Source organism: Mangifera indica, chromosome 2 (genome assembly GCF_011075055.1).
Source record: "Mangifera indica cultivar Alphonso chromosome 2, CATAS_Mindica_2.1, whole genome shotgun sequence".
In the NCBI taxonomy this organism is placed as follows: domain Eukaryota; kingdom Viridiplantae; phylum Streptophyta; class Magnoliopsida; order Sapindales; family Anacardiaceae; genus Mangifera; species Mangifera indica.
The window spans coordinates 19,101,561-19,114,477 of NC_058138.1; the positions used below are offsets into that span (position 1 = coordinate 19,101,561).

Sequence of the window (12,917 nt, forward strand, 5' to 3'; positions counted from 1 at the left end):
TCACCTCACCTCACCAAACCCACCTGTCTCTCTCCTGACTAATCCTCCCGCGGGAAAAAATAAAAAAAATAATGAAAACGCATCCTCTCTCAAAATCAAAATCTGTAAAATTTCTCAAATTTTAAACAAAAATTAAAGTTAGAAATATGATTTTTCCGTCGTCAATGGTAAACGGCGAGAGAGGCGTCGTAGTTTTGTTCGTGAGTTTCGTCCTCTTTTCTCTACCTTTCTCTCTTCTTTGCCATGGCCTTAATCTTGCCGTGCTCTTTTTCTTCGCTCTCTTCCTCGACATCCGCGCCGAAAATTCTGCTTCCTTGTCCCAATTCAATACCAGGTAAATCCATCATTTCTGAAATCGACGAAATTAGGTTTTAACTTAAATTTTGCCTCGTATTGATTGGCGTTTCTTGTAATTAATCACTTTATACGGGGCAGTGTAAAACGAGCCAAAATTTTTCGTGGTTGAATTGATTTTCAGGCCAGGTACTTCATCGGGGATACTGCTTGGGGCAGTGACACTGCCAGCGGTAATGATCTCAAAGTTGATACAGCTATCGAGAGCCTACTCGCTGCATCAAATTGAACTTCAAGGTACTGTCAGTTAATAGAATTTGGCCTTACTTATTGATGCTAGTGAGACAATTTGATTAGCCATCTTGTTTTATGAATGCATGACTTTGCATTGAATTACAATATATCTTATGGTGGGAGAATTGTGGGATTAAATTACAGATTATTTCAAACCTAATTCAAATGTTTTGAATCCAGAACTTTTGATGGGAGAATTTTGGGAATAAATTAGTAATGAAGAAGAATAAATATAGCAATAATCTTTAGTCAAATGAAATGTTATGTAAGAAGACAACATAGCTGAAATTTGATTATGATTACTGAAGATAAGAGTATGTTTATGTTGAAGCCTGTATTAAATGGCATTAATTCTTCATTTAAGAGAACAGCACAATTTAAGCACTGTCCTGTAACTCAGCAAATTATTTATTAATTTGCGAAAGTTCACATCTCCTTATTATGGAAAAGAGTCTATAAGATTTAAGGCAGCTACCCACTTTAAAGATTGGAAAACATTGCATATAACTGTCTGTTAGAGGTCCAATATACATCTAACTGACCTACTCTACCATTTTCATCGTTTTTCTTTCGAAATCTAAGTAAATTGCTTGATGCCTGAAAGTTTTTTAAATAAGTGTCTTGATTATTACCTCACTCTATATGGCTGATAATGTGCCAATTGTTACTGTGTAGAACTTGAACACATGACTATGCAGTATTGGGCTACATCTGCAAGTTGCTTTGGTGTGCTTATTTACTTCTGCATAGTTATGCATTGTGCATCCAATGCTATGCATCTGCCTCAGTCATATAGTGTCCGGGGTGCAACCTGGAGCTTAATTTGTATAGTCTTATATGCAGCAACTTGTTGTGTCTCTCTTGCTACTATATCCCACACTGGTAAGCCCCAACTATATGCTATTACTTATTTTTTTATATTAGCGTTGCCAGTGGTGTATCTTTTATTTTTAATTTTAGTAATATTCTCTTTTTTTTTCTTGTGCCTTTTCATGTAGACAGTTTCTTTTAGGCAGATTTTTACTACCATTATCTATTTTTATAGCTTAGAAAGACACATATGTCTAAAATTATTCATTTTCTCATTTGTTTACAGGGTCTAACACTGCATTAAAGTTATTATGGGAGCTATTTCATGGTCTGGTAGCGGTGAAGTTACTTCAGCGGCTTCTTAATTGTTTCCCTTCTTGTGCTTCAATTGGTACATCTCAAGCCATTTTAAGCATTTTTCATACCCTGCTTATTGAATGCAATGAGATTTCCTATTTATTAAGGGAGAAAGAAAAAAGGAAATAAGACACCTACGCAGAAAATGTTAGCACACTGCAATATTGTTAGGTTCTAGCATTATAGGGCTTGAGCTTGTTGGACAAGAGTGTGCACCTCTTGAATAAACAACAAAATCTTTGGGAGAGTTGACTGTCTTAATTTTTTTTCATTTACTACAACCAAACAGTGATTATATCTTTTCTTTTAACATATATTGTATATTATCTGCAGTCTCTTGTAAACAATAAAAAACTAGAGAATGCAGCTTATATGAAATATTTTGACTCCCCTTAGGTGAAAACTTGGATTAGGCTTCACAATGATTGTTTTCATTTACTACAACCAAACACTGTTATATGTTTTCTTTTAACATATATTGTATATTATCTGCAGTCTCTTGTGAACAATAAAAAACTAGAGCATGCAGCTTATACGGAATATTTTGATTCCCCTTGTGAAAACTTGGATTAGGCTTCATGAATGATTTGTTCTCGCATCTTTTTTTGTGATTTGCTTTGTTAGTCTGAAGATTTTTCTTCTTCTTGTTCCTTTTCATTTATAGTACTTATTGCTGTCTATTATAGGGGAAGTTCTTTTGGTGACAACTGGTCTTGTACTTTATTTTGGTGATATGTTGGCATATACCATTGCAAAGGTTAGTTTTTCCTATAGCTAGTTTGTATTCTCCATCGAAAGCTAGCAACACCATCATCTAATTGCTGAGACTGATGACTGAACAGGTTTCTGGACAATTGATTTCAACAGATTTCATTTCTGTGCAATATGGAATGAAAAGAAGTGAGATTAGTATTATTATACAGGTATGATTCTTTAAGTTATTAAGGTGTTGCAATGACATGGCTTGATAGTGAAGTTGATTATATCTCTACAGGGTGTGTCCATTGGCCTTCTTTTTTCAATTTTCTTTAGGTTTGTACTCCGCATGTGTGGATGTAATGTTGATTATATCTCTGCAGGGTGTGTCCATTGGCCTTCTTCTTTTTCCAATTTTCTTTAGGTTTGTACTCCACATATGTGGATGTTTATTAAGTGTGGGCTATTCTGAAGAAAGGAGCTACAATGAGATTCGGAGATCTATATTATTCTTTACTTCCCTTGGGTTTATCTTGATTGTGATTGCCCCATCTTGGATGCAGTTTGTTCACGATTTTCAAGTACACCCAATATTATGGTATTTCTGTTCCCTAAGTTTACTCACACTACTTTTTGTTCCTATATTTAGTCGGATGCCCTGATGTTATGGTATTTTCAAGAATAGGACAAATTCCAGAACTAGTACTAGGGAGTCTCAGCATACTTGAAAGTTCAGGTCTGTTGAGGTCAGAAGTGACCTTATCTTTTATATGGAACACAACACAATCTCACAATTTCCAGTTGGCTAGTAAAAGTATGACCTGTTTTTTGAAAGGATGGCTTCTGACCTATTGTTGATGTAGAAAGAGCATGCCTATGGGTGAGAAGATCACCAGCCCTGGCAAGAATCTCTGAATTATATGAATGGAGGTTATGGTGATTTTATTGCACTTTTTCCTAACGATAAATTACAAAAGAAAGATGTTTTCTACTTTGAGCATCTGCAATCGTCACCCAGTAGTGCACATATGTCTTAGCATAATTAGCCCTAAATTTGAGCCACCAAAACAAAATCCTTATGTTAATCCCAAATTTCTTAATTGCATGAGCCCAAAAGTGAAGGACGTTCCTTGAAGTTGCTCCTGTTTTAAGGATCAGTTCAGTACGCCCTTTTAGGCATTACAATGAATGCTTGGTTGCATTTTTGGAACTAGTGAAGAAAGTTTGTTTTATGATGCATAGGGGAAGTTGAGACTTTTATATTTGGTTTCTATCAGGCCTTTTGAAGATTGCAAGAAGCATTCTGTGAGTTGACATATGGGGTTGAGCTCGTAAATGTTCTGTAGGACTCAGGGTGTCTAACTGTCTGCTCTATGTTTAAATTTCTCATAAAAAGACAGTTTGCTGTGTATATGTAACCATTTAATAAAAGGCGAGGGCTAATGCTGAATTGGCAAAATTTTTTCCAGGATTTATTCATGACAGCTTTACAGCTTGGTAGAAGATCTTACTATTGAATTCAAGCTTTGGACATTGATATTGTGCCATATTTTTTCATGTGTAGCTAACTTCGTTGTCTAGATGAGTTGTTGACTCAAAGAACTCATACAGTAATACTAAATACTGCAAGTGCATTTTGCCCTTCCTTTGTTTGCCTGTCATGTTATTGGCTTATAAATTGTTTGGAACTAAGTTGCATTACCAGTTGTATAAGAACTCAAGAGTCAGTTGTCCATTTGGGTGGTTTTTTATTTCACCATATCTACTTGTTTTTCTATATCATTTTCTTATGTTTGCAGCGCCTATTTTTTGTCAGGGTATTTGCATTTGTTTTCTCGGAACCATTTAAAAGATTATCATTGTGTATCTATTGGGTGTCTTTGATATGTGCATCTATTCTGCGTTTCTACAATATCTCAAAGAATAGTAAGATTGAGAGGATTCTTCTTCGGAAGTATTACCATCTGATGGCTGTATTAATGTTTGTACCTGCTCTTATCTTTCAGGTAATTTGGGAATAAAGATATGCTTTTTGTTTGAGTAGAAATTGATGATAGTCTTTTCTTGTAGTGGCTTTTCTAAGCAAACTGTTTATTTGTTTTCCAGCCAAAATTTCTTGATCTAGCATTTGGTGCAGCTTTGGCTGTCTTCTTGGCAGTAGAAATTATGCGAGTAAGTATATCAAACTTGCAAATGTTACAATATAAAGACAATTTACTTTTTGCTGCATCGTAGGAAACTGAAACAAGAATCTCCTTGCAAATGATTTATTAGATACATTTTACAAGGTTCAATTTTCTGTATGATATGTAGATATTTTTTTCAGAAGATAGTGTGTAGAACTATTTTTAAATAAGTAGATCATAGTTTTCCAACTCTTGAGGACTAAATAAAATAAAGAATTTTTGGCTACTTGAGGTCTCAAGCATAATAATGAGAATTGTACTTCCTTCCTTTCTTATATGACAATGGGGTCAGGCACAATTTCCTCTCTCACTCTTTTTTCTTTTGGTTTAAATTTATCTAGTGATATGAAACTTAAGTTTTTCAATGAACCAATAGTATCCTTATTAGCTTGAATGAGGAAATGAACATCTCAAAATTTAATTTTAACCAAAGCCCCAAAGATGCCAAAAGTCTAAGTTTATCCCACAAGAAGTCTACCTCCCTGCCAGTAATTAATCTCTTACAACTTGTAGGCAGGGTTTCTGTATTGTGCATGTAAAACATTAAATTGGTTCCACAGTTTCTTTTGTTCTTTCATGGTTGATTTTGCATACCAATTTATATTGTTTTATTTATGGTCAGGTTTGGAGAATTTGGCCTCTGGGACAACTCATACATCAATTTATGAATGCTTTCACAGATCATCGTGATTCTGATCTTCTTATTGTCAGGTATGCCATGTTATATCCCTCATTTGAGAACCATAACATGCACGTTTGACATGAACAAGTTTTAATGAGTAACTTTTTTGCTTTCTTTAGCCACTTTTCACTGCTATTGGGCTGTGCATTTCCAATTTGGATGTCATCTGGGTTTAATGATCGACCTCTTGCCCCGTTTGCTGGAATTTTGAGCCTTGGAATTGGAGATACAATGGTGAGTGTCAATTTTGTTGACATATTGATTCATGAATTCTTTTTATTTATCTCTACTGCAACTTCAGGAACTTCCACGGCTCATGATTTATTAAATTTCTATGTGGTGGTCTATGAAATTGTAAAAATGTCTGTATCTGGTTTACTCTGATGCCTTGGTTATATTGAATTCAATAAATAGGATGGCCATTATTCAACTAGGTATATATCTTAAGACTTTTGCTCAGAGTGAAGAACAGAGTGTGTTGTTTAATGTTCACTTGTTGAAATTAACCAGGTGAAATGTGCCATCAAGTATGAGGCTAGTTTTAGAATTAAGTTTAATTTGCAAATAAAAGAACCTGTTTTATATTTTGTTGTTATTGTTATTTTCTTTCTGTTTTAATTTTTAATTTGAGTCTGAACTTTGTTATTTCTCTGACCTTCTGTTAGCAGAGAGGTGGAGTTATCTTGTGAATCATCCAATTATGAATTATGAGTTGGAACATTATTTGTCAAAATTATGGATAGAAAAGAAATATTAAACATGATGTGAGTGTGTGTTATGGGTACACTAACTGCAAATAATGTTTTAAAACCAAAAAAGGTAACTTTTTATTTGGAGGTACCATACAATTTTTTTCTTCAAAAGACCTGGATTTAAATAGACAGAAAAGAAAAAACTGAAAGAACCCTTGTGTTGGGAGATATCTTAACACAGTGTTGAGAGGAACGTCCTTGCTGTGGTGTGTTAATCTGGATTTCAATTGAGGGTAATGTGCACTCTTGTTTTACAACTCTGTGTCTCTGGAGTTGATAGTAGGTTTTTTTCCTTTTTCCTATTTCCTTTAGAGCCAATGTTTGTGGAAATTAATGTGTTGAAATTTTACTGGACATTTTCCTTTGCTTAGATTGACTCTTGTAGATATTTTGATGCTCAGCATTTTCAAGGATAAAAATGTTATGTGACATAGTGCTATCAACATGCTCCATTTTTCCTGTGTTTGTGCGGTCAGAATGATTAACGCCTGTGGGAAGAACCAGTTATGCCTCTGCACAATAACTTGCTAATGCAAGGAATAATAAGTGGGAACATTGCCAAGTCAATTATGATTCTGTTATAATCTGGTGTAGTTGCAGGAAGATTTCTATACACAGGAGTTCTTTGATTTTTTTCGAAGTGACTCCGGCATATTCTATTCTTTAGTGATCACTGATAGTTTCCTTTTGTAAAATACTTGAGTGGTTTTGCTCTTTGTTCAGGCATCAATGGTTGGGTACAAGTATGGTGTCCTCAGGTGGAGCAAAACTGGCAGTAAGTAGTCCTATCCTGTTTTTCATGAGCATGGATGCAGTGCACATTTTTATGTTACCAGCTAACATGCAAGAAACTTTTCTTCCTGCTAGAGAAAACTGTTGAAGGCACAGCAGCCGGCATAACATCAGTCCTGGCCGCTTGCTCGGTTTTGCTCCCCCTCTTAGCGTCTACTGGGTATATTCTTTCAGAGGTATCTCTCACTCTTTCTCAGATGCTTACAAGCATGCTCATGCTTTCTTGTATGTTCATGTATGTATGCACTACTGCAGAAATTGGGTTCTTTAGGGCCTAGTTTTTTGAAAAACTGAACAAATCTAACCAGTTGATCCCTTTCAGAAAATGACTGCAGAAGAAGCTAAATTTACCACATGAATTACTTAAATGTCACCAGGATGAGTCATCCTTGTTGGCTAGTTCATCATGTCTGCAAAACATATAAGCAGTTTAGGTTCACTGAGTGTTTCTTATTGTCATTTCTGGTTTGAAATTGATTTGCATCACTTTCTTATACCCAAATACGTGGACTAGATGATTTATTGCATGTGCATAGTTTACGAGGTTCTGCTTTGGTAACCAAAATATCCTAGTTTTAGTAGATATTTTGTAGTAGTGATGCACAGTAATTTACTTGTCTGTCTTCTTTCTTATTGAGATGTTGACACCTTTGATTAATATTTTTGCAGCACTGGTTCTCTTTGATTCTAGCAGTAACCTTGAGTGGTTTATTGGAAGCCTATACAACTCAGCTGGATAATGCTTTCATACCACTTATCTTCTACAGCCTTCTCTGTTTGTGAAGCAGTTCCAAACTCCCAAAGTAATTACTATGAAATAGCAATATAAAAATCCTTCTAAAATTTCTATGATATGAGCACTTTTTCTTTTGTTTTTTGTTGATATTAAACTGTCCTATTAAAATTCACACAGAATCAGATGATTTTTTTCTGGGCTGGATTTAGGATTAACTTGATTCATACTGCAGCAGTAGGTGTTTCAGCTTTGATAAGAGAAGGACCGGTCTGCACATGTTCATTTACAGGTCATAATTTTTTTTACCTATTTGTCTCCTACTTTTAGGGGTTCCTGTGACAGAGATTGATAGAGTATAGTCGAAATTCTTTGATATACATTATTGTATTACTGAAAATAATTCATTCTAAAAACAAATTGTTCTCACTAGCTTAATGAAATTGTTTGACTGAGATACTGTTTACTCGTTTCTCTTACTTGGTGATTAAATTGACTTATGATTTATTCTCTTCCCCAAAGTCTCAACCGTTTTGATGGGGCATGTAATACCTCCCAGGAGTTTGATTACCATTGAGTCTTAATATTAGCTCATAGACGACATGCACTGAAAAGTATTAGGTAAAGGTGAACTAATGAGATGAAGATATGTGGGTAGAAACTCTATAAGTTGTCCTTTCTGTTGTACAAAATGTTTCAGATGCATTGTGACCTAGCAATGGGCGACAATAAGTTAATCAGCTGTCTCCTCATATACGGTTGCGGAGCTGTAGGGGACTGCCCTAATGTCCCTTGTAGCTACTGTCTGCAGTCAGAGTTGGCAACTTTCAAAACGATACACATTTTCTTACGGTGATTAATTTGTTTGTCCTCTAACTTTTGCCAAATTTCTTATTTGATTTCTGCTCTGTACTTGCACATTTCTACCAGGAATCTATGTAGAAATGGTTCCATTTCTCTAAACGAGCTAAAAAAGCAGTGTGGTCAAAGACAGATTTACTTTGCTTCAAAACTCAAATTTTAGGTGGTAGTGTGCACTCTTTTTGGCTCAGATTGTGTTTGAATTTGTGAAATATGAGTTGTCTGATACTTTATCACACGTTGAAGTGATGTTTTGGTTGTAGTAGTGCTTATTCGAACCTTTTAAAGCTTTAACTGTGAGCGCGCAGTGACTTTGATCATAGAACTCTTATCTTCAGCTAGGATGTTGTCTGTCCAACAGCATCTGGCATTCACGGTCCATGTTTTTATTATCAGTTGATCTAGGCAAACATGTTTTTTTATATATTATTTAGGTATATATATAATATGTTATCATATAATTAAATCGTTTTAATTTACAACTAAAGTAACATTCAATCATATAATAATATTTCATTTATGTATCAAAAATGTGTATGCATATCATTGTTCTTTTAAGTATTGAATCATATGTTTCAACACACATGGGACTGATCCGGAATGCATTACATGGTTTTGGCTTAAAGTGTGGCTCTGTTCCTTGTGTTGTTGATGTAGAAAAGAAAAAAAAAATCTATGGATGTAAGATGTCAAATCACAGACTTTTACGTGGAATAAAGCCAAGGATTTATGACGTGACGAAGAAGTTGATGAGTGAGTGATGTTAAAGTTTGCGCGGAAAGTGAGATGGAAGAGTTGATGTTGCGTTTGGACCCTCACCCCTGTGACCTGGCTACAATCTATATAGATAGGGATATTAATCATTCACGCATGCCCCTGCAAATACACCCCATATCACCAGTATTATTACTGTTCCTGTGCTGTACTCCATTTATTATATAAAACTTCACTAAGCTCTTTTTAATTAATTTCCTATAATGCTACTAAGTGTTGAAACTGGTTATCCATCAATGAAGGGATGAGGTTTTTCAAGCTCATCCAAGCGAGCGAGAGAGAGAGAGAGGGCTTTTCTTTCTTTCTGGGGAATAGTTAAGAGAATTCATGCTATCCTCGACTCACCAAGAACTTTTTGGAGTTAAACAACGGCCAAAGGACTATTTTCCACTCAAGGTATGCTGTATTTTTTAGTTTCTCTCTTTTAATTTTGATAATCTCAAATACCTACATATTAATAGTTAAAATTAACGATAGTAAGAGTAAAATTATCATTTTTTTATAATATTAAAAATAAACTAAAATATAATATCTTTTTGTCTCTTTAAACTTTAAAAACTAAAAGTTTCCCCTAGCTTAAGTTTTAAAAAATGATAGTTTCCTTTTAGGATTTCGTTTCGAGATCTCTAGCGTCACCTCCGGTGCCATTACTGGTGACCTCTCCCTCCCAAAGCTTAATTTTCCTCTGACGGTCTCTCTCCTCCCATTTGGATGCCCGATCTACATCGAAGGATCCATAAAAGAAGAAGAGTTTCATCGGGAAGACGAAGATGATATAAAATTATCTTTATCTAGGAGAATGAAGAACTTTATCTTTTCTGACGAAGTTCTTTATCTTCCATGGCTTTTTCTACGTTGATCAAATGTTCAAATAGGAGGAGAGAGACTGCCAAAGAGAGATTAAACTTTGAGAGGGAGAGGTCGCTAGTAATAATACCGGAGATCTCGAAACGAAACCTTAGAGAGAAATTATTATTTTTTAAAACTTAGGCTGGGAAAAACTTTTTGTTTTTAAAGTTTATGAAGGTAAAAAGAGATAAAATTTTAAAGGATTAGAATCCTATTAATTTGAACTACTTATAAATAGGTATTTAAAATTATCAAAAAAAAAAAAAAAATTGAGAATGCAACCTACTTGGGTGGAAAATAGTCTTTTGGCCTAAAACAAACCAAACAGCCCGCCCCATGCGGTCCTTTTTAATAATTAATTAAATGTTGTCAACGTAGAATCTTGTCAAAACAATGTAGCCCCTAAAATATCAGATTAAATAGCCAGTAGTCTGTGATACCTTTCAATTCGTTCCTTTATTAGCAAGGGTGATTTGACCGTAGAACTTTTGAACTTTGTGCTTCCAGCTCATCCATATCATGCATGGAGCTCAAAACACTTTTATCCGAATGATTGACAGACTAGGACTCCATGTTTCAGAAGATAATTAGGTCATTTTGAGACCTCGAGTTAGCTTTTTTCGTGAATTAAAATAATATTAGGCGGCACCGCATCCCTTCCCAGAAAAAAGACAAAAGTATCACATTCATGTGTTGTAGGCCTGATGAAATGGAGCCAAGGATATGATTTGAAAAGATTTAATTTGTTGGATTATTTGTGAAATTCGTTCTTAATTTTCAATTTGTAAACTGTTTGTTGGTTATTTCAGGTACATAGTAATGCATTGTTTTCTGTATTGTATGCAATCTTGTTTGTGATGTGTTCTTCAATGCAGCAGATGGGTAATTTTCTTCTGGTAAAGAATCTTCATAAACAATCTTAGATGCACATGAAGCTTTCGGCTCTTTAAACAGAGGAAACCAGAAGACATTTAAATGTTGAATTTTTCTTTTTTTTGGGGTAAGTCATTCATGGATATTCGAGGTAGTAAGCTGGAAGGAATGATAAGAGCATCCTACAAGTTTTCATTCTAAATTGCAGGCTCCGAAAGAACAAGAATACTCTCTAAGAAGACAAAGTTCCGGTAAAATAAATATTATTTACCTCCCTCCATGTGTGAAAATAGAATAAAATCATGAGCTCAATCGGTTAATATAGACAGTTTTGGTACCCTTTAAAAACTGCTCTTAATTAGTAGAGAAAACAACATAATCTTTTTCTTCTATTTTATGTACAATCTAGAAAACAAATGCCCCTTCAAAATTTCCATTAAACATGGTCAGTAGATTCAAAATATTCGATCGTTTTCTTGGAACATGTTAGTTCAGCTAGTTCACTTGTAAATAGCGAGTTCATGTGAAGCATTATGAGAAAATTGACCACACTATTCATATGCCTCGTCTAGTTGGACAGACTTGGTCAGTCTAAACAAAGACGTGAGTTTTAGGGCATTGCTTGTATGTGCACCAAATGCTTTTTTATTTCAATGCAATTTGGAAATCTTGTATAAATGAAATCAAGCAATCAAGATTATTGTAAGGTAGTTCAATCTAATATCAATTATGATGACTCATTAGGATCAAATAGATTCATTTCTCTGATAATTACTTTGAAATAATCAACCAAAAAGCCCGTAGCACCATTAATTATCTAAATTCAATTTATGAACACACATGCACATGCGTATATTCTATACACACACGTAAAGTTTAGCTTAATTTATACTCAACAAGAGCTTAATTATTCTTCAGAAAATAACAAAGAAGTGAGATAGGAAACAAAGGACTGCACACGGCAGAAACCCAGATGCCGACAATCAATAATATAAATGCAGACATGATTAGCCTGAAGGGATTGTTCATTTTCAGTTAACAACTAAGAGTGTTCTCAGGCACATGCACTGGTCTCCTTACAAAATCAAAAGTCACTGGTCTCTTTTTCTTTTTTAATTACATATCAGATGTCCAATCTTATCCCTCAACTTCTGCCACTATATATATAAACCAAGCTAAGAGGAAGCTAATTAAAACAATCGAGCCACACACACTAAACACTACCATGGCGAAGCTCATTAAGACTAATAGTATTGTAAAGTTTAAGACTGTAGTTAAGAAGCTACAGAAGAGTCTTCTCTTGGGTGGAAAATGGAATTTCTATTCTGATGAAGAATATAGAGATTCAACCCATTTGCCGCAAGATGTCAAAGAAGGACATGTTCCGGTGTTAGCTGTGGACGGAGATGAACCAAAGAGATTCATTGTACCACTGACTTGTTTGACGCACCCAGCGTTTATGAGGCTTTTGGAGAAGGCAGCCGAAGAGTATGGCTTTGATCGTGAAGGTCCGCTCACAATCCCATGCCGACCTAGTGAGCTGGAGATTATATTGGCTGAGAAATACCAGGAGGCTCCCAAATGGTCTTCTGGCGACCCCATGCTGAAAACATACTGAAACAATATTTAGTCTTCTGTTACAGGGTCAATATTTTACATTAAAATCTCTCTTGCAGTTCCTCTTCTTCTTTAGTTTTTTCAATTATATTTTTTCCCCATTGATCTCTTGGTCCTTGATATGGTCCAAAGACAGACTCAAGGTTTCGGTTCCATGTATGGTAAGCAATCAGCTGAGTTTGTGTGTTTTTTTAGAACTGTATTCAAAATAGATTTATATACACTTTTTTTTTTTTTTTTTCAAACGAAGAACACCTTTCTTTGACAATGGAGGAATTAATGGATTAATTGCACTCAGATATTCTGATTGGATGATGGTCCGCTGCAGCGTTCAGATTATGTTACAT

The 12,917-nt window shown here is 34.9% G+C and overlaps 2 protein-coding genes across 8 annotated transcripts; both read left to right on the forward strand.

Moving 5' to 3' along the window:
- LOC123203286 (dolichol kinase EVAN) lies at positions 1-9,425 on the forward strand. Of its 7 annotated transcripts, none has more exons than XR_006499278.1 (16): positions 1-334; positions 479-591; positions 1,264-1,470; positions 1,685-1,789; positions 2,442-2,512; positions 2,598-2,678; positions 2,835-3,049; positions 4,268-4,457; positions 4,558-4,623; positions 5,260-5,348; positions 5,439-5,553; positions 6,795-6,846; positions 6,939-7,039; positions 7,533-7,666; positions 7,777-7,888; positions 8,297-8,779. XR_006499278.1 is itself a non-coding variant. In XM_044619620.1 (15 exons), the coding sequence occupies exons 1-14, from the start codon at positions 147-149 to the stop codon at positions 7,644-7,646; spliced, it is 1,707 nt and encodes a 568-aa protein (XP_044475555.1). In that variant the 5' UTR covers positions 1-146; the 3' UTR covers positions 7,647-7,666; positions 7,777-8,559. The 7 variants fall into 7 exon arrangements, 3 of the variants coding, with proteins under 3 accessions (XP_044475555.1, XP_044475542.1, XP_044475548.1); XR_006499280.1 differs by having other exon boundaries at positions 7,835-7,888; XR_006499272.1 differs by lacking the exon at positions 8,297-8,779 and adding an exon at positions 9,115-9,425 and having other exon boundaries at positions 2-334; positions 7,832-7,888.
- Positions 9,426-12,178: 2,753 nt separating this feature from the next.
- On the forward strand, positions 12,179-12,571 carry LOC123208648 (auxin-responsive protein SAUR50-like). Its single transcript, XM_044626170.1, has one exon. It carries the CDS (start codon positions 12,179-12,181, stop codon positions 12,569-12,571), a length of 393 nt encoding a protein of 130 aa, XP_044482105.1.
- The last annotated feature ends 346 nt before the right edge of the window (positions 12,572-12,917 follow it).